Source organism: Giraffa tippelskirchi, chromosome 11, assembly GCF_054371585.1.
Source record: "Giraffa tippelskirchi isolate mGirTip1 chromosome 11, T2T-mGirTip1v1.2.pri, whole genome shotgun sequence".
NCBI classification, from domain to species: Eukaryota; Metazoa; Chordata; class Mammalia; order Artiodactyla; family Giraffidae; genus Giraffa; species Giraffa tippelskirchi.
This window is the reverse complement of record NC_137285.1, coordinates 149638068-149662574: the sequence shown is the minus strand read 5'-3', so window position 1 is coordinate 149662574 and position 24507 is coordinate 149638068. Positions and strand designations below refer to the sequence as shown.

The 24507-nt window shown below is 40.8% G+C and overlaps 2 protein-coding genes across 2 annotated transcripts; both read right to left on the bottom strand.

Moving 5' to 3' along the window:
• Nucleotides 1-2572: 2572 nt before the first annotated feature.
• Nucleotides 2573-3508, bottom strand: LOC145527114 (olfactory receptor 4D10-like). The gene has a single exon (XM_081544568.1). The coding sequence runs from the start codon at nucleotides 3506-3508 to the stop codon at nucleotides 2573-2575; it is 936 nt and encodes a 311-aa protein (XP_081400694.1).
• A 14039-nt stretch (nucleotides 3509-17547) lies between these two features.
• On the bottom strand, nucleotides 17548-18483 carry LOC145526979 (olfactory receptor 4D11-like). The gene has a single exon (XM_081544079.1). The coding sequence runs from the start codon at nucleotides 18481-18483 to the stop codon at nucleotides 17548-17550; it is 936 nt and encodes a 311-aa protein (XP_081400205.1).
• Nucleotides 18484-24507: the final 6024 nt, after the last annotated feature.

Below are 24507 nucleotides of genomic sequence, written 5' to 3'. Positions count from 1 at the left end.
TTTTAAGATGATAGCCGCTTTGAATTCAGTGTACATTCCCACCTTTTCCACACTATTGTTTTTCCTAATAATGATGAATATGGGCCATATAGGAGAAGAATGTAACAGGCTGATGGGGGACAGAATGTATGTTAGGAAGAGCAAAAAGGATCATATTAAAATGGACCCATTTGTGGTTTTTACCACAGATGGGCAAAGCAGTTTGTAGGAGATTTTTAACTATCTGCTTTATGCTTTCTAAGCTTTTTGCATTTTAGGTAAGAAATATATAATAAGTGTAATTTTAAAATAAAGTTATTTTCATTTTGGAAAAGAGAGAAGCATGAACACTAATATAAAAATAAATAAATAAAATGGATCCATTTGCCTTTGACTAAGCATTTACTATCTGCCAGGGATTGTGTTTCATATATCATCTCCTGCTAGCCATCACAGCAACTCCAGGAGATCGTGTAAGTACATTTGGATAGGTGAACTGTGACCTGTGAAGGGTTGAAGTAACTCAAGGGACTTCCCTGATGGTCCAGTGGTTAAGAATCTGCCTGCCATATGACCCAGCAATCCCACTGCTGGGCATATACACCGAGGAAACCAGAATTGAAAGAGACGCGTGTACCCCAATGTTCATCGCAGCACTGTTTACAATAGCCAGGACATGGAAGCAACCTAGATGTCCATCAGCAGATGAATGGATAAGGAATCTGTGGTACATATACACAATGGAATATTACTCAGCCATTAAAAAAATACATTTGAATCGGTTCTACTGAGATGGATGAAACTGGAGCCCATTATACAGAGTGAAGTAAGCCAGAAAGAAAAACAACAATACAGTATACTAATGCATATATATGGAATTTGAAAGATGGTAACGATAACCCTATATGCGAGACAGAATAAGAGACACAGATGCATGGAACAATTTTATGGACTCTGAGGGAGAAGGTGAGGGTGGGACGTTCTGGGAGAATAGCATTGAAACATGTATATTATCATATGTGAAACAGAACACCATTCCAGGTTCGATGCATGAGACAAATGCTCAGGGCTGGGGCAATGGGATGACCCAGAGGGATGGGATGGGGAGGGAGGTGGGTGGGGGGTCCAGGAAGGGGAACACATGTAAACCCATGGCTGATTCATGTCAATGTATGGCAAAAACTATTACAATATTGTAAAGTAATTAGCCCCCAACTAAAATAAATAAATTTATAAAAAAAAAAAAAAAAAGAATCTGCCTGTCAAAACAGGGGACACGGGGCTTGATCCCTGATCTGGGAAGATCCCACAATCCGAGGAGTGACTAACCAAGTCCGTGAGCCATGACTGCTAAGCCCACTGCCCTGGAGCTCACGCTCCACAAAAAGAGAAGCCATGCTCTGCTTCTCTGGAGGGTAAACTAACTGGAGGGTAGTCGCCGCTCACCACAGCTCGAGAAAGCCCGCTCACAGCAATGAAGACCCAGTGCAGCCAAAATAAATAACTGAAAAAAAAAAGTTAAATTAACTCAAGATCACACAGTTGATGGGTGGCGGAGGTAGGGTTTAGAGCCAGGTTTGCATGACTCTGAAGTTAGAGCTCTCAGCTGCAATGCTTTACTTTTTACATTGACCATATTTGCAGACAAAAATGGTAGTCTATGCTGCCTCTTGACAAACACTAACCGACGGAAAAATAGACAGTCTGGTTAGAGTTTTATCTTCTTTGACACCTTCTGTCTTTCTCTCTGTTTCCAGTGGGAAGAATGTAAATCCTATCTGAGTTTGGCCCTGGAAAGGTTTGCAACTGAAAAGTAGCCCTTGACTAAGGAGAAAGGGCTCCTCTTTGTGTAGGGTCCCTGAGGTCCTACCTGCCTGTGTCTAAACTTACAAGGATGTGAATCTGGCATGTCTGCTTCTGCATGAGGTGAATGCCTTGAGGCCATCAAGGGAAATCTTCCCAAGCTTCTTCGTTCTGATAGGAATCCAGGGGTGCAACCATTATGTACCTTTGAGGTGCTCACTAGCTTGGGAGCCCATATGGAGTTTAGCTCAGCAGAAAAAATTCCTTAATCTGTGATAGGCCATATGTATTCATATACATGTATTTCAGAGGCACTGATCATGAGAAGTTTCTAGAAGAGCATTGCAATTTGGCATGGACAGATCCACTAATGAAATAAATTGCGTTCATATGGTGACAGCAATGACTGAGTATCTGAAGACTTCTTTCTGGAATTAACTCGAGATGGGAGCTTGAGCAAATCACTCTATCTTTATTCTTCTATTTACTTGCCTTTTGGAAAAGGGGTTAGATTCAGTCAGTCTCTTCATCTGCCATATAGCTTTCATGATTGACACATTGTTACTTTGGTCTTTGAGTAAAAATACATCAGCTTAACCCTATAACACTGATACTTTGTGCTCACCAGAGGCTTGGGTTACCAGTAATCTACTAACTTAAATCCCAAAGTAAAGTGTTACCTAGTACAGGCAGTTGCTTTATTGACAATGTATTTGACTATATAAATATGACTCTATGGGAAAAATAATGAAAGGTGTCCTTGTAGATGAAGAAGTTGAAAAGTGTTACTCTATCTCATTACAGAAGGCCCGAGTCTTCCCCTCAGTCTCCTCATGGCTGCCTTCATCTCCTGGTTCCTCAGGGTGTAGATCAGGGGGTTCAGCAGAGGGGAGATGACCGTGAAGGTGAGAGAGATGGCCTTATCGGTGGGAAGGGCGGAGAAGGGCCGTGCGTAGACGTAGATGCAGGGCCCAAAGTGCAGGGTGACCACCGTGATGTGGGCGGTGCAGGTGGAGATGGCTTTCCCCCTGCCCTCCCCGGCCCGAGACCTCACTAGTAATAATATGACCGTGTACGATACCAGGAGGAAGAGGAACCACAGGGCGGTGAGCAGCCCGCTGTTGGAGATCATCAGGAGCTCAAGGGCAGCAGTGTCAGCGCAGGCGAGTTTGAGGACCTGCGGGACGTCGCAGTAGAAAGTGTCCAGGACGTTGGGCCCACAGAAGGGGAGTGGGAGAAGCAGGGAGATCTGCACGACGGAGTGGACGAAGCCCCCCGCCCAGGAGGCCACTATCATCCCAATGCATCGGCCTCTACTCATGATGGTCATGTAGTGCAGGGGCTTAGTGATGGCCACGTACCGATCTAGTGCCATCAGTGATAAAGAAAATACATCCACTCCTCCAATAAGATGGAAGAAAAACATCTGGGTGAAGCAGCCATTGAAGGAGATGGCCTTTGTCTGGGCCAGAAGGTCCGCCAGGACCTTGGGGGCTGTGATGGAGGAAAAGCAGATGTCGGCAACAGATAAATTCCGGAGCAAAAAGTACATGGGGGTGTGCAGACGCGAGTCCCAGGTCACCGTGACTGTGATGAGGAGGTTTCCCAGCAGCGTGGTGACGTACACCAAAAGGAGGAAGAGAACTAAGACCAAGCTCAGCTCTTGATTCTGGGTCAGGCCGAGGAAAATAAATTCTCTAACCCTGGTGCCATTTCCCAGCCCCATGGACTCATCGTCTTTCTTCTGTTTTGTTTGAAGCTCCTTCACATGAAAGTGCTCAGCTATTTATCTTGTTTTCTTCTATGAATGCAATTCAGGTATTCCTCAGGTTGCTGCATTGTTTGCAAAATGTTGAATTGTCCAAATTTTTAAGATTGCAATCAGTTGGTGATTCAATCAAATTATCATATGAGAAATCATTCAATTAATTGTCTTCCCATGAAACTAGTTTTGAAAAGAAAAAGCATTTGTGCTAAGCAGGGACATTTAATTTACATACAATTTTATTTATATCCTTTTGTTTTAAAATATTATTATCATTTTTAATTTCACCCTAATTAATTTTTTCATTAGATCTTCTCTGTTTTATTTGTATCATGTTTTTCTTTATTTTTTAAAAAACTTTTTATTTTATATTGGCATACAGCCGATTAACAACATTGTGGTCGTTTCGGGTGGACAGCAAAGGGACTCAGCCGTACATGTACATGCATCCATTCTCCCCTAAACACACCTCCCATCCGAGCTGCCAGGTAGCTCAGTCCCTGTGCTCTACAGTAGGGCTTTGTTGGTTTTCCATTGTAAACACAGCAGAGTGTACGTGTCCATCCCAAACCCCAACTATCTCTTCCTGCCCTTCTTCTCCCCTGGCAATCATAAGTTCGTTCTCAAAGCCACACATTGATTGACGTCAGGAGCTGTCTCAAGCATTTTTTGTATTCAAACCATATCTTTGTATTAAAAGAGAAGACAGTTCCAGGCATTGTGGACCCATAGTCTACAAGTTTAACATGCTTTCAGTAAATGTTCTGTTGTTGTGCTTAGTTGCTCAGTCGTGTCCGACTCTTTGCGACCCCGTGGGCTGTAGCCCTCCAGGCTCCTCTGTCCATGAGGATTCCCCAGGCAAGAGGACTGGAGTGGGTTGCCATGCCCTCCTCCAGGGGATCTTCCCAACCCAGGGATCGAACCCAGGTCTCCTGCATTGCAGGCAGATTCTTTACCATCTGTCACCAGGGAATTCCCTAAATATTCTGTTGACTTCCTAAAAAAGATACCACCTCTTTCTGATCACAGTGTTGCTGTGTAGGGGTCAGTTTCCTTTGGCTTGGCCATTTTATACAGAATTTCTTAAAATTACAGTTTATTATCTTGTGTAGGTAACTTGTCACTGTGATTTAGTACTGATGAGACAATGTAGTTAATAATTCTTTTAAAATATTTTATATTCGCTGTTGGAGCACAGACTGAAACGATGTTCAGTTGCTCGACTGTGTCCAACTCTTTGTGACCCCATGAACTGCAGTACTGCAGGCTGAAACAATGTGTAAATCCAAACCTCAAAAGATGTTTTAATATTTCTTATTGTGGTAAAAACACAAACATGAGAGCTACCCTCTTATCAAAAATTTCAAATGCAGACTTAGTTATCATTAACTTTGGCCACAGTTTTGTACAGCAAATCTCCGGAATATATTCATCTTGTATAACTGACGTGATTCTTGTTTGAATCTGAGGGAGACAATAAGAATAGTGGCCCAGTTCTGAGACGTGGTCCAGACTGTATCAGGCAAGCTCTCCTTTGCCTCTCTCCTTCTATGGGTCAAGGATAAAGGGTGGGGGATCACAGCGGGGAGAGACACTGCTATCATTAGAATGATACCTGTTTTTACATAAGATGCTATTAACTATTCTTAGGAGATATTATAATATTATTTGTTCCTCCTTATACTTAGCAAGTGACCACTTTTTGCAATCTTCAAATGCATGTAGAGAAATTGGACCATGTTGTCAAAATGTTTGCAGCCTAATGAAATGAATGATTTGTGTCAGTTGATAAGTGTAATAAATGATGAAGTGTGAAATGTGTTATGAGAAGAGAAGAAGTAGAATGGGGTGGACCAGGACATATGAAAGTGATGTCATGATTTTCGGCACTGACCAAAGGTACCATTTTTTAAAGCCAACTCCGATACTTCGGTGACTTGATGCAAAGAACCGACTCATTTGGAAAGACCCTGATGCTGGGAAAGATTGAAGGCAGGAGGAGAAGGGGACGACAGAGGATGAGATGGCTGGATGGCATCACCGACTCAATGGACATGAGTTTGAGTAAACTCCCGGAGTTGGTGATGGACAGGGAGGCCTGATGTGCTGCAGTCCATGGGGTCGCAAAGAGTTGGACACAACTGAGCGACTGAACTGACCCAAACTGATAGGGAAAGGTATTAAAAGTATTTAATATTACCACCATCCATGGGTAAATATTAATGCTATTCTTGGTTTTCATGTGGAATATATTATGAATCAATGTTTGGTTGAAAGGAAGAAGACATGGAAACAGGATAGAAAGAAACAAAGAAACAATGTCTTTTTAAAAAAACTTCAATCATGTATATATTAAAGACACACACACACACATGTATATATACACATACTAATTTTGTATAACAAAAGTGTTTGATAATCTGTCTGAAGATAAGCCGTTGGCAGAAAGGGGCTCTGAAAATCCCACTGAATGGGTCACATTTCTGTATTCCTCTTAACATAACACTATTCTTTCCAATGATTAACACCCACCTTTGCTGTTTCTGTCACTGAGAAGACCATCTTAGCTCTGAAATATTTCATAGAACTGAGAAGTATTAACATCAAACTATTTTTACAAAATCAGTAATGACATCTCAATTTCTCTATGCATAATCTTTAACCTTAGCTAGAAGTTAAAGGTCTTTACCTAATTCCTTTGATCCTGAAACTCCGTGTCTGAAGTGTATGCCATTGGGTAAGTGCAGAAAAAAATGCTGGTGGCATTAATTCTTGAAAATTTTGTTTCTGAAGGTGAAGCCCTATGGAGACTAAGTATCTTGGTGTCATTTCTCCCCTTTCAGGAGAGAAAGGGCAGATTCAAAGATTCACATCTTCAAGGTTCTTTCACTGTGTCTTACGCACAACTCCCTTAACGTCTGGCCTCATATAAGAACTGGAAAGGGAATATTGTTGGACAAGGAGGGGAAGTCAAGTGCCTCAGCGTGCTCTTGGTGATGAATTTTCAATGGGAGCTATTAAAAAGTCACCAAGATACACACACAAACATACACACATACGCGTGGACACATTTTAATTGGTGTCCAGATTATTTAGAGGCAGTAGGTGAAATCCATGCCTTTGTCCACAGCTCAATCAGAACTTTGTTAACACAAGCCAGTGACTGTTCCTTAAAGGTCCAGTTTTGCTGCGGTGTTAGGCTCAGAGGACATCATAGACAAGTGAGTTTTAATTCCATTGCCAAAAACTAGAAAAAGAAAACTGGACCTCAAATCCTTTGCTGTTCTTCTAGTTTCTGAGTCTACACGGGGTGCTTATAGTCTCATGGGTATCCTCACACAGAGAAACATGACTTAGATGATGTTTGGGGACCACACGATTTTCTTGTTTTCCGAAAGTGTACTCACATGACATCTCTGTTTCCACACAGCAAGATAAGTACATTAGTAAAGTTGTCCACACAATTATAGTAATTTAATATTAATTCAATCTATTAAATGATTTCATTTCACATGGAATGTGCTTTGTTTCTAGAATGCTGATGGGTTTGAATATACCTGCTTTTGATTTTATTTTAGTATATTAAACTAGTCTACATGATAAAAACTATATGTATACTTGTTATGTGTTTGAGATGAGTATTTTTTCCACCTTTGTAGAAATATAATTGACTTATGCCCTGGTAGCTCAGTCAGTAAAGAGTATGCAGGAGACCTGGGTTCAATCCTTGGGTCAGGAAAATTCCCTGGAGAAGGAAATGGCAACCCATTTCAATATTCTTGCCTGGAGAATTCCATGGACAGAGGAGCCTAGAGTGCTATAGTCCGTGGGGTCACAAAGAGTCGGACACGACTGAGTGACTAACATTAATGAGTTAATACAACACTGTGTATTTTTTAAGCATACACAACTTGTTGCTTGATACATTTATATACTCCAAAAATGGTTATTCTTGTTAAATAAAAACTCTATCATCTCACATATATACTAATTCTTTTTTCAGGTGAGATCACTTCAAAGTATTTCATACAGTATTATGAACTGTAATGGAAAAGACCCTGATGCTGGGAAAGATTGAAGGTGGGAGGAGAAGGGGACGACAGGATGAGATGGTTGGATGGCATCACCAACTCGATGGACATAAGCTTGAGTGTGGAGTTGGCGATGGACAGGGAGGCACGGAGTGCTGCCATCCATGGGGTTGCAGAGTCGGACACAACTGAGCAACTGAACTGAACTGATAGTGAACCAGTATCACCACAATGGATATTAGATCCTCTAAACTTATTTATATTTTAACTGAAAGTTTATACCCTTTGAACATCATCCCTTCCTTTCTTTCACCTTCAGCACCTGGCAACCAACTCTGTTTAAATTCAGATCTTTAGATTCCACATATAAATGATATCATACAGTATTTGTCTTGTCTGACGTATTTCATTAAGACTTATTTCATAAGGTCCATCCATGTTGTTGCAAATGGCAGGATTTCCTTCTTTTTATGGCTGATAATATATATGTATTTATCCACATCTTTATCCATTTATTCACTGATGGACATTTAGATTGTTTTTCCATCTTGGGTATTATGAATAATGCTACAATTACCATGGGATTACTTATACTTCTAGATCCTGATTTCATTTCCTTTGGATATATACCCAGAGGTGGAATTGCTAGCTCATTTGTAGTTCTACTTTCAATTTCTTGAAAAACCTCTATATTGTTTTTCAAAGTAGCTGTACCGATTTATATTTCCACCAAGGGTGTGCAAGGATTTCCTCTTCTCCATATCCTTGCTGACACTTACTTCATGTCTTTTTGATTATAGTTATTCTAATAGAGGGCCTCCCTGGTAGCTCAGTGGTAAAGAATCTGCCTGTAACATAGAGACCTGGGTTTGATCCCTGGGTTGGGAAGATCCCCTGGAGAAGGAAATGGCAACCTACTCCGGATGTTGAGTAATATCTCATTGTGATTTTGATTTGCATTTCTCTGATGTTTTGTGACATTGAGCACCTTGTCATATACCTGTTGACATTTGTATGTCTTGTTTGGAAAAAGATCTATTCAGTTCCTTTGCATGTTTTAAAATTGAAAATTTTTTTCCTGCTACTGAGTTGTATGAGTTCTTTATACATTTTGGATATTAACCCCTTACCTGATATATGATTTACAAATATCTTGTCTCATTCTTTAGGTTATTTTTTCATTTGTTGATTATTTGTTTTGTTTTGCAGATACTTTTTGGTTTTTTTCCCCATGGAAATGCATTTTATTGTAATTATAGCACTGTGTACATGTCAATCCCAAATTCCCAATCTGTCGCCTCTCTGGACTCTTCCCCCACTAGTAATCACATGTTTGTTCTCTAAATCTGTGAATCTGATTCTGTTTTGTAAATAAGTTCATTTGTATAATTTTTTTTTAAAGATTCCACGTATCAGTGATATCATATGATATTTATCTTTACCTGATTTACTTCACTTAGTATGATCATCTCCAGGTTTATCTATGTTGCTATTTATGGCATTATTTCATTCTTTTTAATGGCTAATTAATATGACAGCAAATATGGAAAACTAAGCAGTGGCCACAGGACTGGAAAAGGTCAGTTTTCATTCCAATCCCAAAGAAAGGCAATGCAAAAGAATGCTCAAACTATCACACAATTGCACTCATCTCACACTCTAGTAAAGTAATGCTTTAAATTCTCCAAGCCAGGCTTCAGCAATACATGAACCGTGAACTTCCAGATGTTCAGATGGTTTTAGAAAAGGGAGAGGAACCAGAGATCAGATTGCCAACATCCACTGGATCATCGAAAAAGCAAGAGAGTTCCAGAAAAACATCTATTTCTGCCTTATTGACTATGCCAAAGCCTTTGACTGTATGGATCACAATAAACTGTGGACAATTCTTAAAGAGATGGGAATACCAGACCACCTGACCTGCCTCTTGAGAAACCTGTATGCAGGTCAGGAGACAACAGTTAGAACTGGACATGGAACAACAGACTGGTTCTAAATAGGAAAAGGAGTACGTCAAGGCTGTATATTGTCACCCTGCTTATTTAACTTATATGCAGAGTACATCATGAGAAACGCTGGGCTGGAAGAAGCACAAGCTGGAATCAAGATTGCCGGGAGAAATATCAATAACCTCAGATATGCAGATGACACCACCCTTATGGCAGAAAGTGAAGAAGAACTAAAGAGCCTCTTGATGACAGTGAAAATGGAGAGTGAAAAAGTTGGCTTAAAGCTCAACATTCAGAAAACTAAACTCATGGCATCCAGTCCCATCACTTCATGTCAAATAGATGGGGAAACAGTGGAAACAGTGTCAGACTTTATTTTTCTGGGCTCCAAAATCACTGCAGATGGTGACTGCAGCCATGAAATTAAAAGATGCTTACTCCTTGGAAGGAAAGTTATGACCAACCTAGATAGCATATTAAAAAGCAGAGACTTTACTTTGCCAACAAAGGTCCATCTAGTCAAGGCTATGGTTTTTCCAGTGGTCACGTATGGCTGTGAGAGTTGGACTATAAAGAAAGCTGAGCACAGAAGAATTGATGCTTTTGAACTGTGGTGTTGGAGAAGACTCTTGAGAGTCCCTTGGACTGCAAGGAGATCCCACCAGTCCATCCTAAAGGAGATCAATCCTGGGTGTTCATTGGAAGGACTGATGTTGAAGCTGAAACTCCAATACTTTGGCCACCTGATGCGAACAACTGACTCATTTGAAAAGACCCTGATGCTGGGAAGGATTGGAGGAAGGAGGAGAAGGGGATGACAGAGGATGAGATAGCTGGATGGCATCACCGACTCAGTGGACTTGGGTTTGGGTGCACTCCGGGAGTTGGTGATGGACAGGGAGGCCTGGTGTGCTGCGATTCATGGGGTTGCAAACTGTCAGACACGACTGAGTGACTGAACTGAACTGAACTGAATATTCCATTGTATATATGTATGACATCTTCTTTATTTATTCATCTGTTGACGGACATTAGGTTGAGAAGCTTTTAATTTGATGCAGCCCCATTTATTAATTTTTGCTTTGTTGCTGGTGCTTTTGGTGTCAGATAAAAAAATCATTGCCAAGACGAAGGTCAAGGAGATTTCCCCCCATTCTCCTTCTAAGAGTTTTGTGGTATCAGGTCTTATACTTAAATATTTAATCCATTCAAGTGAATTTTTGTGAGAGATGTAAGATATGGGTCCAGTTTTGATATCATGCATGTGGTTATCCAGTTTTCCCAGCAACATTTATTGAACTGAGTATCCTTTCCCCATTGTATATTCTTGGCTTTCCCCTACCCCCACCCTATAAATTAAATGATTGCAACTGCACTGATTTATTTCTGGGTTCTTGATTCTGTTCCATTGGTCTCTATATCTATTTTTATGCTAGTATTATGCTGTTTTGATTACTATAGCTTTGTAGTATAGTTTCAAATGATAAGTGTGATGCCTCTAGCTTTTTTTCTTTCTCAGGATTGCTTTGACTATGGAGTCTTTTATGGTAGCGCACAAATTTAAGGATTGCTTTTCTATTTTTGTGAAAATTACTTTTGGAATTTTGATGGAGATTACATGGAATCAGCAGCTATCTTTGGGTAGAATGTAAATTTTGTAATATGAATTGTCCCTGTCCATTAGCATGGATTATCTTTCCATTTATTTGATTTTATTCAATTTCTTTAATCAGTATTTTATAGTTTTCAGTGAACAGATATTTCATCTCTTTGGTTAAATTTATTCCTAAGTATTTTACTCTTTTGATGCAATTGTAAATTCAGTTGTTTTCTTAATTTTTCTGATAGACTGTTGTTAGTGTATAGAAGTGATGCACGTTTTGACTTTTGTGATTTACAGTTTTATCACAATGTGACTATATGTGATTCTATTCCTCAAGTATTCTAGGATGATGTGTTATGAATCTGAGAATTTGCATTTTTCATTAGTCGTGGAAATTTCCCCGTTATATCCCATAAAACAGTGACCTTTCCTATTATTTTTTCATTCATATTATTTTTTTCATTCTGGAACTCATGTCAGATATATTATTTATTAGATTTATTCATCTTCTTTCCTACGTATCTTAACCATCCTTCTTGTGTATTCTATCTCTTTGTCAATATGTGTCCCATTTCAGGGAGTTATTCAGTTCATATTCAGCTTTCATTTCTAGAAGTTTTAATTTATTCTGTTTACAAATTTACTTTTCTCTTTTATTATCTTTTTTCTTGCTCACTTAAAAACTTTGATTTTTGTTTTTAGCTTTGTATTTATGTTGCGGTCTGTATCTGATTACTTCAGTGTTCAAAGTCCTTGAGGGTCACATTGTGCTTTGGTTGTTCTGCTTATTTATTTATTTGACTGTGTTGGTCTTCGTTGTGGCCTGCTGATTCTTTGCTGCCCACGGGCTTAACTGTCCTGCAGCATGTGGGATCTTGGTTCCCTGACCAGGGATTGAACCCTTCTTCCCTGCATCGGAAGATAGATTCTGAACCACTGGACCACCAGGGAAGTCCTTGGTTGTTTCTTTTGATTCTTGCTAATAACGACTTGTTTCTGCATGCATTTAAAATTTTGTTCTATGAATTTGTGCTCAAGCCATTTATGTGGAAATCTTCAAAGGCTTAGGTTTAGTGCGCATTCCTTCAGATAAGGGAAATATTTGTTTCTTTCAGGCAGCATAAGGCATTATTAACCCTGCATTACTGTTAATTCTTCCTTTTGGTGTTTCCTATTTCATAGGCAGTGCAAACTTGAATCTGAGACTTGTGTCAGGGTTTTGAAGTCTCAGAAGAGATGATTCTTTTTCCACACAAAGTTCAGGTTGAGGTAAACAAGTTTCACTGTGATCTCTGCTAGTGGGACAGCTTTTTATCCAGTTTACCCTTCCGCTGGTGGAGGAGTATTCAATTCTCTGGTTTTCTGCTTTATATTTGTTTTTTGTCCTGAGCCTTTCCGTTCTCTTCCTGTGGATTCGGATTCGTACGTAAGTGGATGTTTGCAAGAAGCAATGCGTGTGCATGTTTAAATCAGGACTTTGTTTCATGATATGTGCTTTTTCATTTTGCCTAAAATACCTCTTGTTACTCTTTCTCTACAGATATTGATGGTGTATTGGAAAACAATGGTGCATGTAATTTGATTTTATGTGTTACCATTGAGTTGAATTCTTTTGTTATTTTCAATAATATTTCAGTGAATTCCTTACAGAACTTGTGGTGTAGCATCTCAACATCTGAGAATAATGACTCCCTCCCGCCCCAGTTTTCCCACATTTATATGCTTTGTTATTTTCCTTGTGTTTTTGAATTGTAAATGAAGTGTAATAATTAATACTAGTGGTGATAGCATGTATTATGCTCTATTTAAGGACAGTAATAAAAACTGTTTCAATATTTAGTCATTAAGTATAATATTTGGACCTGCTTGGGTTGGAAAAACTGGACTGGTAGATTTCCTAGTGATCACTGGGGTCTTCTGTGCAATTTAGATGTAATATTGTGAACTGCTTTTCAAATATGAGTTTTCAACGTTCTGAGCAATTTTGTTCTGTGTACTATGATTTTATCTTGTGGATTGTGTCCTCAGATTTCAGAACTAAATCTTAATCTCTATCTAAACTAAAGCATACCTGTGTTCAGAACATGAAGCCTCTTAACGAAAGGTCATAACGGCTACCAGGGCTTGTAGTGATGCTCCACAGCTGCTGGCTGGATTACAAGAAGGCCCACTTTGCCTGTGGACTAGGCTTTATATTAGATTTATTTTTAAAATCAGTACCCAAATAGTTAATATTTTCAATAAGCCTTCAAAACAAAAAAAGAGATTACTGAATCCACGGGGCTGGATCTTTTAATAATATTTCATAAATCCAGATAATCTTAATCTGGTAGTTATCCTCAGTTCAGTTCAGTCACTCAGTCGTGTCCGACTCTTTGCAACCCCATGAATTGCAGCACGCCAGGCCTCCCTGTCCATCATCAACTCCCGGAGTCCACCCAAACCCACGTCCATTGAGTCAGTGACACCATCCAACCATCTCATCCTCTGTCATCCCCTTCTCCTCCAGCCCCCAATCCTACCCAGCATTAGGGTCTTTTCCAATGAGTCAGCTCTTCGCATGAGGTGGCCAAAGTATTGGAGTTTCAGCTTCAACATCAGTCCTTCCAATGAACACCCAGGATTGATCTCCTTTAGGATGGATTGATTGGATCTCCTTGCAGTGCAAGGGACTCTCAAGAGTCTTCTCCAACACCACAGTTCAAAAGCATCAATTCTGCGGCACTCAGCTTTCTTCACCGTCCAACTCTCACATCCATACATGACTACTGGAAAAACCATAGCCTTGACTAGACGGACCTTTGCTGGCAAACTAATGTCTCTGCTTTTAAATATGCTATCTAGATTGGCCATAACCTTCCTTCCAAGGAGTAAGCATCTTTTAATTTCATGGCTGCAATCACCATCTGCAGTGATTTTAGATCCCCAAAACATAAAGTCTGACACTGTTTCCACTGTTTCCCCATCTATTTCCCATGAAGTGTTGAGGCCAGATGCCATGATCTTAGTTTTCTGAATGTTGAGCTTTAAGCCAACTTTTTCACTCTCCTCTTTCACTTTCCTACTTCAGACTTTTTGTCACTTAACAGTTTTGGTGGCTCAGACGGTAAAGAATCTAACTGCAATGCAGAAGACCTGGGTTTGATTCCCAGGTGGGGAAGATCCCCTGGAGATGAGACTGGCTAACCCACTTGCCTGGAGAATTCCAAAGACAGAGAATTCCAAGGGCAGTTCCAAAGAACCTGGTGGGCTACAGTCTATGGGATCCCAAAGAGTGAGCACAAACATAATACTTCCTATATAGTTCCTGTTAATATTCCTTATTGAGGTGGTCACTTTTCTTTTTTTCAATCCCTGGCTTCTTAAGTATGTTTTGCTTTCCTGTGATGTGGGCTGATTTATGATGAATATTTTTGAGCCACTGAAATAATTGCACCTTTTCATATTTTAATCTAAATTGCAGTGAATTATATTATTTCTTTTTGAAACTAGAATAAATTCCACTTGACCTTGTTGTTATTACATAATGCATTGCTGTGGAACTTGCTAATTTTTTACAAGAATTTTACATCTATCTCTAAAGATGTGATTGGTGTGTTTATGTTAGATATATGACATTATTAGATCAATTATATGCTATTATCTAGTTTGTCAATAGGGTTATGGTATCCTTATAGAATGTATTAAGAAGTGTTCTAAAATTTATAAGAAAATTGGAATTCCTGGATCCTTGAATATTTATTGGAAATCATCCACAAAGTTATTTGGGTCTGATTTTTTTCAAAGGATCTGTCTTTGGCAATTTTTTCAGTTCATCTATAATTATTGATTTGCTAAGGTGTTTTCTCGTTTAGCCAATTTTTATTAACTATATTTTCTATGGAAATTATATGGTCTCTTCCATCCTGTACATTTTTAAGACTACATTTCAGTGCTTTGAGTCTTCTCTTCTTTAGTAGGTTACAAGTTCATAGCATGTATTTATTTGTTCCACCAAAGAAGTGTAACTCTTAAATGTGCCTGCATCTTTGGGGAATAATAGGATCTTTCCTAGAAGGGAATATCTTATCAGGTTTCCATAAGATAAGAGAAATATTTTCCTTACTTCCACGGTGAGGAATTGTAGTAGCAGTATCTTTGGTCCCTAAAGTGAGGAAACATTGGAGTTTCAAAATTTCTTTTAATACTAAGAAACAAATATAAATAATATATAAACATAATGCCCATAATAATAAATGTGTTATAGGTGGTCAGAATCTGGTTAGAAAAAGTCTGTTTTGTACTACTGAATTAATGGCAGTTTTTTTGTGCTTCTAAAACATAGGATTGGCAAAATAAAACTTGTTTGCTTTATATCTGTCTCTCTTTGGGAAAGTGTATGTGTGTATGTATGTGTGTGCATGAGACAGGGACTGATTATTTTGTATTTTTGAATATTGAGTTTGTTAAATTCTAAGACGAATCTTTTCTTTCCTTTGCATTTAAATGTCCCTGAAATTAAGAAGCATCTTAAAATCAATGAGTATGTGTAATATGGTAGCTCTTCTTTTTCACCACCTAGCTGTTATTAGAGTGGCAAATGTATTTTACAGTGGATGACACTTTCAATTAAAATATGGTAAGTGTAGTTGCTATGGAAAATACTTGAAGTTCCATCTGTGTCTCATTTCCTGAAGTAGAAACAATTCACTCGGTATGATATAGGAGCAACAGTGTAATCTACAATACGTGCACTGCATTATCTTTCTACGCTTTAAGAAATTAGAAATTGGAAAACCTACCTGGTCCTAGTACATTAAAATAAAGGGATGTGGTCCTGTATAAAGCCTAGAGTGCAAGATCATAGTACACTCAGATTCAGTCATTTCCTTTTCCTTTGGCTTCCATGAAGGAGCATCTGTTCAAGAAGTAAAGTCAATGTTATTTTATTTTTTATTTTTTTTGGCTGCGTCATACAACATGTGGGATCAGATTCCTAACCAGGGATCACACCTATGCCCCCTATCAAACCTATGCAGTGGAAGTGAGGATTCTTAACCACTGGACCACCAGGGAAGTCCCTGAAGAAGTAATGTCATCTTTAAATACTCAAAGACCAAGATTAAGTAGAATTTGGTGTCATATTCTTATATACATTCATTTCATCCCTTTCCACATATTTGAAACACTTATTTAAAGCTTTTATGAGTCAGACACTATTCTAGACTCTGAGAATATAAAGGAGAATTAGATGCACTAATTTGAAGTTTTATGGAATTTTTAAAACACAGCAATAAGGGAAATGGTAAACAGGTACACATAGGAAAAATAAAAGCATTTATTGGCTTGGATATGCATTTTTCTTCTTTCAACCAAACTTGCTTGTGCCTGAGTCAGTGTTGTGGACTGCAGGGCAGGGAGTCCCATTGGCTGTAGTTATACGTGACCACGTCACAAAATCAGACTGTGTAATTCCCAGGTCACGTCTAAGTTTGACAAAGTCACAGAGAGTGACAGGCAATGGAGATCCTTCAAAAGTAAGACCCTTTACATGTAACAGATGGTTGTGGGGGGGCTATACTGGTGTATTTTATAGATGAGCTGATTGAAAGAGTAGGCCCAAAGTTGCTGACAAAACAGAAATGATAGAGAAGAATGTTCCCAGACGGTGTTTGGTACCTAGCATGTGCTTAGTAAATAGTATTGATGCTTTTGAACTGTGGTGTTGGAGAAGACTCTTGAGAGTCCCTTGGACTGCAAGAAGATCCAACCAGTCCATCCTAAAGGAGATCAATCCTGGGTGTTCATTGGAAGAACTGATGTTGAAGCTGAAACTCCAATACTTTGGCCACCTCATGCAAAGAGTTGACTCACTGGAAAAGACGCTAATGCTGGGTAGGATTGGGGGAGGGAGAAGGGGACGACAGAGGATGAGATGGTTGGATGGCATCACTGACTCGATGGACATGGGTTTGGGTGGACTCCGGGAGTTGGTGGTGGACAGGGAGACCTGGCGTGCTGTGATTCATGGAGTCGCAAAGAGTCGGACATGACTGAGCTACTGAACTGAACTATCGTTGAACTGGGACCCAGAAGCTGTATCCCTGCTTTGTTGAGACAGAGGTCCCCATGGCTTCCTGCCTGCCTGGATGTTAGAGAGCGATCCTTTACCCATTGTCTGGACACCCATCTCTACTACAGTCCGCATCTGTGCCTGGTTTGCTGTCAATTATTCCTCAAGAACTTTGTTCTTCCCCATAACTTCATGCTGGCGTTCCTTTCCGATACAGGTGTTCCAGGTTGCTGGTCCTTTCTATCTGTGCCATCCTGGTCTAGTTAATTGTCTATGTACAGCTGAGCCCCATTATATGACAGCTAATATTTTAAGAAAATATTTCAATTATATACTTACATCTTGATCCACAGTCTATAAGGAGACTATCCCCTTTCGGAAAGCATGAATCTCCTCTTCAGTCTCCTCATGGCTGCCTTCATCTCCTGGTTCCTCAGGGTGTAGATCAGGGGGTTCAGCAGAGGAGAGATGACAGTGAAGGTGACAGAGACGGCCTTATCAGTGGGGAGGGCGGCGAAGGGCCGGGCGTAGACGTAGATGCAGGGCACAAAGTGCAGGGTGACCACCGTGATGTGGGCGGTGCAGGTGGAGATGGCTTTCCTCCTGCCCTCCCCGGCCTGAGGCCTCAGCATCGTCAGGATGACTGTGTAGGACACAAGGAGCAGGACAAACCACAGGGTGGTGACCAGGCCATTGTTGGAGATCATCAGGAGCTCAAGGGCAGCAGTGTCAGCACAGGCGAGTTTGAGGACCTGGGGGACGTCGCAGTAGAAACCATCCACAACGTTGGGTCCACAGAAGGGGAGTGGGAGCATCAGGGAGATCTGCACGATGGAGTGGACGAAGCCCCCCGCCCAGGAGGCCGCAATGAGGGCCGTGCACCGCCCCCGACTCATGACGGTCACGTAGTGCAGGGGCTTGGAGATGGCCACGTAGCGGTCAAAGGCCATCACCGAGAGAGAGAAGATGTCTGCGCCCCCGAGGAGGTGGAAGAAAAACATCTGCGTGAGGCAACCACGGAAGGAGATGGTCTTTCTCTCTGAAAGAAGGTCCACCAGGACCTTGGGGGCGGTGATGGAGGAGAAGCAGATGTCCAGGACTGAGAGGTTGCGGAGCAGAAAGTACATGGGGGTCTGGAGGCGAGACTCGCAGCTCACAGTGACCATGATGGCAGCATTTGCTAACACAGTTGTTACATAAACTATAGTTAAAAGGAAAAATAGGAGCGCACTCAGCTCTTGAGACTGCGTAAGTCCACAAAAGATAAATTCCGACACCCTGGTGTGATTTTTCAAGGCCATTGGATGACATTTATTCCTCCATGTACAGCTTTGATGCTGAAGGGCATGGCAGCCCACTCCAGCAATCTTGCCTGGAGAATCCCATGGACAGAGGAGCCTGGCGGGCTACAGTCCACGGGGTCGCAATGAGTCGGACACGACGGAGTGACTAACACACACATACAGCTTTGAAGGAAATAATGACATTACTGAGAAAATTAAGCAAAGTTTTATCTCTTATGCAGAACTTGGACATACAGAATTTAAAAAGGCTGTGTATCTCAGACTTCCCTGATGGCAAAGAGGATGGGAATCCATCTGCCAATGCAGGGGACATGAGTCCAATCCCTGCTCCTGGAAGATTCCGCCGCAGAGCCACTGAGCCGACAGGCCGCAGCTACTGAGCCCCACGTGCCTAGAGCCTGTGCTCCACGATGAGAGAAGCCACTGCGATGAGAAGCCCGAGAGAAACTCTCTGCAACTAGAGAGGAGCCCACAGGCAACAATGAAGACTCAGTGCAGCCAGAAATAAAGAAAGTGTGTTCACATCAAAAAGATAAATGAAAAAATCACATGAACTTGCTCTGTTACCTGGAAAAATCACTCGGTTCTACTTGCTTCAGCTCCCCGACTAGTACAGGTGGTAGGCTCGTTTCTCTCCTGTCCTCAGTGGGGTCTTCTGATTCTGTTCAAGTCGATTCCAGAAGTTTCTGAGGAAAAGAACTTATGGAAGGTTTTGTACGAGCAGCTGTGGATTCTCTACATCTTCATAAGTCAGAGCCACAACTATTGAGCCTGTGCCCTAGAGCCCGGGAACTGCAACTAACGAGCCCTGGTGCTACTGAGGTTTGAGCACCCTGGAGCCCCTGCTCCATGTCAGGAGAAGCCACTCCCTGCAACCAAGAGTAGTCCCCTCCCACCGCAACTACAGAAATGTCCACACAGCAATGAAGCCAGCACAGACAAAAATAAAAGTCAATACATAAAACTGAAAATAATTAACTCAGAGTTCGAGAAAAAGGCCATCCTCAGCCTTAGCTGAAGTATCTGAAACCACTGTAGAGATAGGTGGTCCCTAGGTAACTGCCCAGCTGAGATTCATCATGCTTGCTTTGTATTGAGACCAGCCTTCAGAGCCCTGAGAAATTATGTGGATAAACAAAAAACATACATTGTCTCTCATTTGCTCTGGAAGATATGACTACTTGTTGGTCTTCCCTGGTGGCTCAGACAGTAAAGAATCCACCTGCAATGCAGGAGATCTGGGTTCGATCCCTGGGTTGGGAAGATCCCCCGGAGAAGGGAATGGCTACTCACTCCAGTATTCTGGCCTGGAGAATTCCATGGACTGTATACTCCATGGGGTCCCAGAGAGTCGGACAGACTGAGCGACTTCTCTCTCTTTATTCCTTTGAAAAGTTTCAATGGTTCCCTATTGTCTACAGAGTAAAGGTCAGACTCCTCTCTTTTTCTTTTTATTGACGCATAGTTGCTTTACAAAGGTTGTGTTAGTTTTAACTGTACAGCAAAGTGATGCAGTTACACATCTACCTATCTAGTCACTCTTTTTCAGGTTCTTTCCCCTTATAGGTCATTACAGGACAGGATCAAACCCCGCTCACAGCGCCCAAGACTGTTTCCCATCTTGGTTATTAATCTTGTCTCTGTTTCCTTTGATCCTATTTCAGGTCTTTATTTCTTTGCTGATTTTTTCAGGTCTTTAAACATGATGCAAATTCTTTCTGGCCCACAACTTTTTAAAAAAATTCAAGAAGATACTTTTAATTCACTCAGTTTCATTTGCTATTGTCAGAGAAGTGGATATTCTTTTCTGACAACCCAAAAACTCTCAAATTATACAGACTTTCAAACTCCGAAAAACGAAATCAGCTCTGAATTATTCTACAACATTTAACAAACGTCTAAAGCTGAAACCTAAACGTGATGACAGGATTTTATTAAATCTTGGCGAAAGACTGTGAGTAAAACTTCAGATTAGCTTGCAAAAGCCAACACACATACAAATCAGATTTCCTCATCCCTAAACCATCGCTGAGTTTTAAATCCCATCGGGCCAGTCTTGGCTGTTACAGTGTTGGTTCCTTTAACCTGTAAATGTCAAGGTCAGTCGGCGGTAAGGGCCATGTGGTCTTAGGGAAAGAGAATAAGAGAATGAGGAAAATATTTCCAAACCTCAGAGGGCAGGTACTTGAGGAAAAAGTAAAAGAACTGCATGATGCATGCTTTTTGCCACATTTTGGATATAAACTCAAATCCAAAGTCTTCTAAGAACACTGAGCACAGGAAAAAGATGAAGTGTTTAGAGATTAACAAACAGTTTACAGATTTCAAGGGAAATTCATGCCCTCGTGGGCAAAGGAAATCTATATCCTGCAGTCTTCAACATAGAGCGTCGCTTTCAGCGTGTTAGGGGAGATTTCTTGGAGGAGGTGACGTCAGAGCTGATTTTGAAAGACTGGTATTACTAGAAGGGAAGGCCTCAAATTTTGGGTCTGTGTTCCTCTTGTTCTTCCCACCTGCCATGTCCTCCCCACTCTCATGATCTCCTCACTGATGAGCAGTGACCTTTCAGAGTCCGGGAGTCGGTGGTGGACAGGGAAGCCTGGCGTGCTGCAGTCTATGGGATCACAAAGAGTTGGACACGACTGAGTGACTGAGCTGAACTGATCTTTCAACACCCAGGTCCAGCGTATCCTCTTCTGGGAACATTTTCCTGATATCCTTTTATGACTCATAATTCCCTGCACTGACTTCTCTTCTGGCACCAATAACAGGTTATTCCATCTAATTTCTCCTGTCTGTGTCTCCTCAGTTCAGTATATTTCCTTGTTATATCTCAAGTCCATCCTGTCTGCTCAGTATTTCATTTATCCTAATGTCATCAAAGCTTCCCTTAGTCTGGGGCACATGTTAGGTGCTCAGTAGTTTTTTCTTTTTTAATTAATGAATAAACTTCACTGGTAAGTGCACATCCTGATTTACAAGCCTTGGTATCGGATTGTGTGTGAATGAGCAAAAAGGATTTAGACAAACTTAAGAAATCCTTTTGTTAATGTCTTTGACTTGGTCTTCGGGATAGAGAGATTTGTTTTCTGCTCCAGGCTATAAAATAGCTCTGTGACCTTGAGAAAGTTCTGTTGCCTCTCTGTGCCTCAGATCCTCAGTTCTAAAATGTAAGAACAGTCTAGAATGATGCACTGTTATGTACTATCCAGTGTGATGTAGCGTAAGACAGTCTTAAGAGCCTTGGAGGAGCATCAGGACTGGAATTCTACCACTTTCTCCCTTGTCACTTGGAGCCAGTCCTTTATTTTCCTGTAATTTCCCCCCTGTAAACAGGGAGGCAGCACACTTACTTCAACGGACAGCACAAGGGATAAACTGTGATCATCTGTGTGTAAAGTGCCCAGGACATAAGAGGCGTTCCAGTAACTTGTTTCACCCACCCCACCCCCTCTGCCAATCCAAACAAACAGTATCTTCCCTGAAGGGTTACTTATGAGGGGTGTGTGTGTGTGTGTGTGAGTCACTCAGCAAAATGCTATTCGATAGAAGAACAGCTTCTCTTTGAACCAACTTGTTTACTATTGTTCTAGTGAACTTGTGTGAATTAAACAAGCAGACAGAGGCTTTAGTGCTGGGTCATCAGGTGTGGAAATAAAGCTGCCTCCAGAGCAAAGACAAAAGAGACCCATTGAGTCACAGGTAATGTACAGATATGAGGCTGCCTTTGAAACCTCCATAGTTTTTAAAGAGAATCTGGGGTTAGGATCACCTTTTTAAAGGAAGCATCCATCTTGTGGAAAGAGGCTCTGTGACCCCTGTGGACAAACCCTGAGTTGGAAAAAATTCTACTCCCTTTATGCAACTCAATCATTCCATCAAATACCAACTGCTTTCTCTCTTACCATGCTGACTCCTTGTCTATAACTTCTTAGGAAGACATTCCTGCTTTCCCAATGTTTAATATTACTTTTTTATGTCCCTAAAGTTTTCAGCTATTTTTGCACTATGTTATACACCAGGTATATTTTTCACGCTCATACCGATTATGTGTAATCCACAGTGCTTCACACTCTGAAAGCTCGATGTCCTTACCTGAATCCTTCAGTATCCAAGCAGGAATCTGCATGTTCTGAGACTGAGTGGCTGGGTGTCAGTGTCTATGCTGCTGGGGAAACAGTGCGTTAGAAGGTGGAGTTCTTCTGAAGATTAGCTATTCTGAACGTCAGCCTCTTCTCTTCAACCTTCACGTTGGAAAAGGCAGCCTCGGGGAGTCATGTCATCACGGCTCTCCTTCTCCCAAAGTGCCCCTGCTGTGCTCACTAGTCCCGCAGGACCAAGCCTGATATGAGAATTAGTAAAGGGAATTTTATTGGATGTGAGTGTGGAAACAGAATGGACATTTTTCTGCTAGTGTTGGAGTTCCAGTGGGCCTCATTATACAGTTCCCAAGTCATTACTGCATGCAAGTCCACACATACACGAAAATGCCGAATTTCTACTCCTTCCAAACTCTTGCAAGACCTCAGACAACATAACTCTACATACATTAATATTGTGTGAGTCTCCAAGTTTTGGGGAAACACTTATATAAAGGTCTAATGGCAATACTTTGGCCACCTGATGTGAAGAGCTGACTCATTAGAAAAGACCCTGATGCTGGGAAAGATTGAAGGCGGGAGGAGAAGGGGATGACAGAGGATGAGATGGTTGGATGGCATCACCGACTCAATGGACATGAGTTTGAGTCAACTCCGGGAGTTGATGATGGACAGGGAGGCCTGGCGTGCTGCAGTCCATGGGGTCGCAAAGAGTAGGACACGACTGAGTGACTGAACAACAACTAATGTCATATGATTCTCAACGTGGGTATGATGCCCATGGGGGCAAAAATTGGTTCTTGTGAGCCAAAAAAATCTTGGACATTTTAGTGAGGTGTGCTTCTTCAGACAAAAAGATGTATGGTGTATATTTGGTATTAAATTTTCTTGACAGAGGGTAATTAGGAAAAATATCTAAAAAAGCTCTTTTGGGGGGCAATAGTTTTAGAAAGCTTGAGAAGCACTGGCAGTATGATTAGAATTCCTCGCCCAATGTCTCTGTCTTATAAAACTCAGAGAAAATCACAGATGTGTGGTCACCTACAAAGACCTTTTTAGCTAAATATTAACCGATCATAAACATTTGCAAAAAATTTCTGTATGTTGCAGTTTCCTCAGCTTCCTTATTTCTCTTGGCCTATTTTTTTTTTTAATTGGAGTTTAGTTGCTTTACAATGTTGTGTTAACTTCTGCTGTACAGCAAAGTGAATCAGCCACATGTATATATATATATCCTTTTTGTTACCACGGAGCGATGAGTAGAGTTCCTTGTGCTGTACAGTAGGTTCTGGTTAGTTAACTTCTCATTAATTATCTATTTTGTACATAGTAGATATGGTAGTCCCAATCTCAATTTATCCCACTTCCCCTTCCCCGTCTTGGTGTCCATAGTTTGTGGGTACAAATGAATTTATTGATCTATTTTTGAATGACTATTGGAGGCAGAAGGGTGGAATTTGATGTGAGTGTAGAAACAGAAAGGAGATTTATTGTCTCCTGATATATTCACTTTCTTGGAATCCTATTCTTGGAAGAGCGTGGTTTATAACACAGGCCCGGTGGCTATTCTTCAATGGTTCTGCATGCAATATGTTATTTTTTTTTTTTTCCTCTCCTAGTACACAGAATGGGGCTTGAGTGAGTCAAAAGTTACTTTTTAGGTAATTTTTTTTTGTACTACATGGATTTGTCCTAAATTGTCTGCATATGTAGATGCAAATTACAGTTTTGCTCCAGCTCTGAATGCTCTGTTGGGGGGGGAGTGGAAAGTGGGGATGGAAGAAAGAAGGAAGTTCAGGTTAACATAAAATAAGTGTGCATTTTGCGCAGATATATCCCCAAACTATACAAGTCCTTTTGAGATTAATTTCAGTGTAAAGAAAGTAGAATGAACCTGAGGACAGGGAATATTTGGTCTACT

Excerpts from the sequence above, each read along its gene's own strand:
- LOC145527114 (XM_081544568.1), bottom strand. The coding sequence starts at position 3,508 with ATGGGGCTGGGAAATGGCACCAGGGTTAGAGAATTTATTTTCCTCGGC.
- LOC145526979 (XM_081544079.1), bottom strand. The coding sequence starts at position 18,483 with ATGGCCTTGAAAAATCACACCAGGGTGTCGGAATTTATCTTTTGTGGA.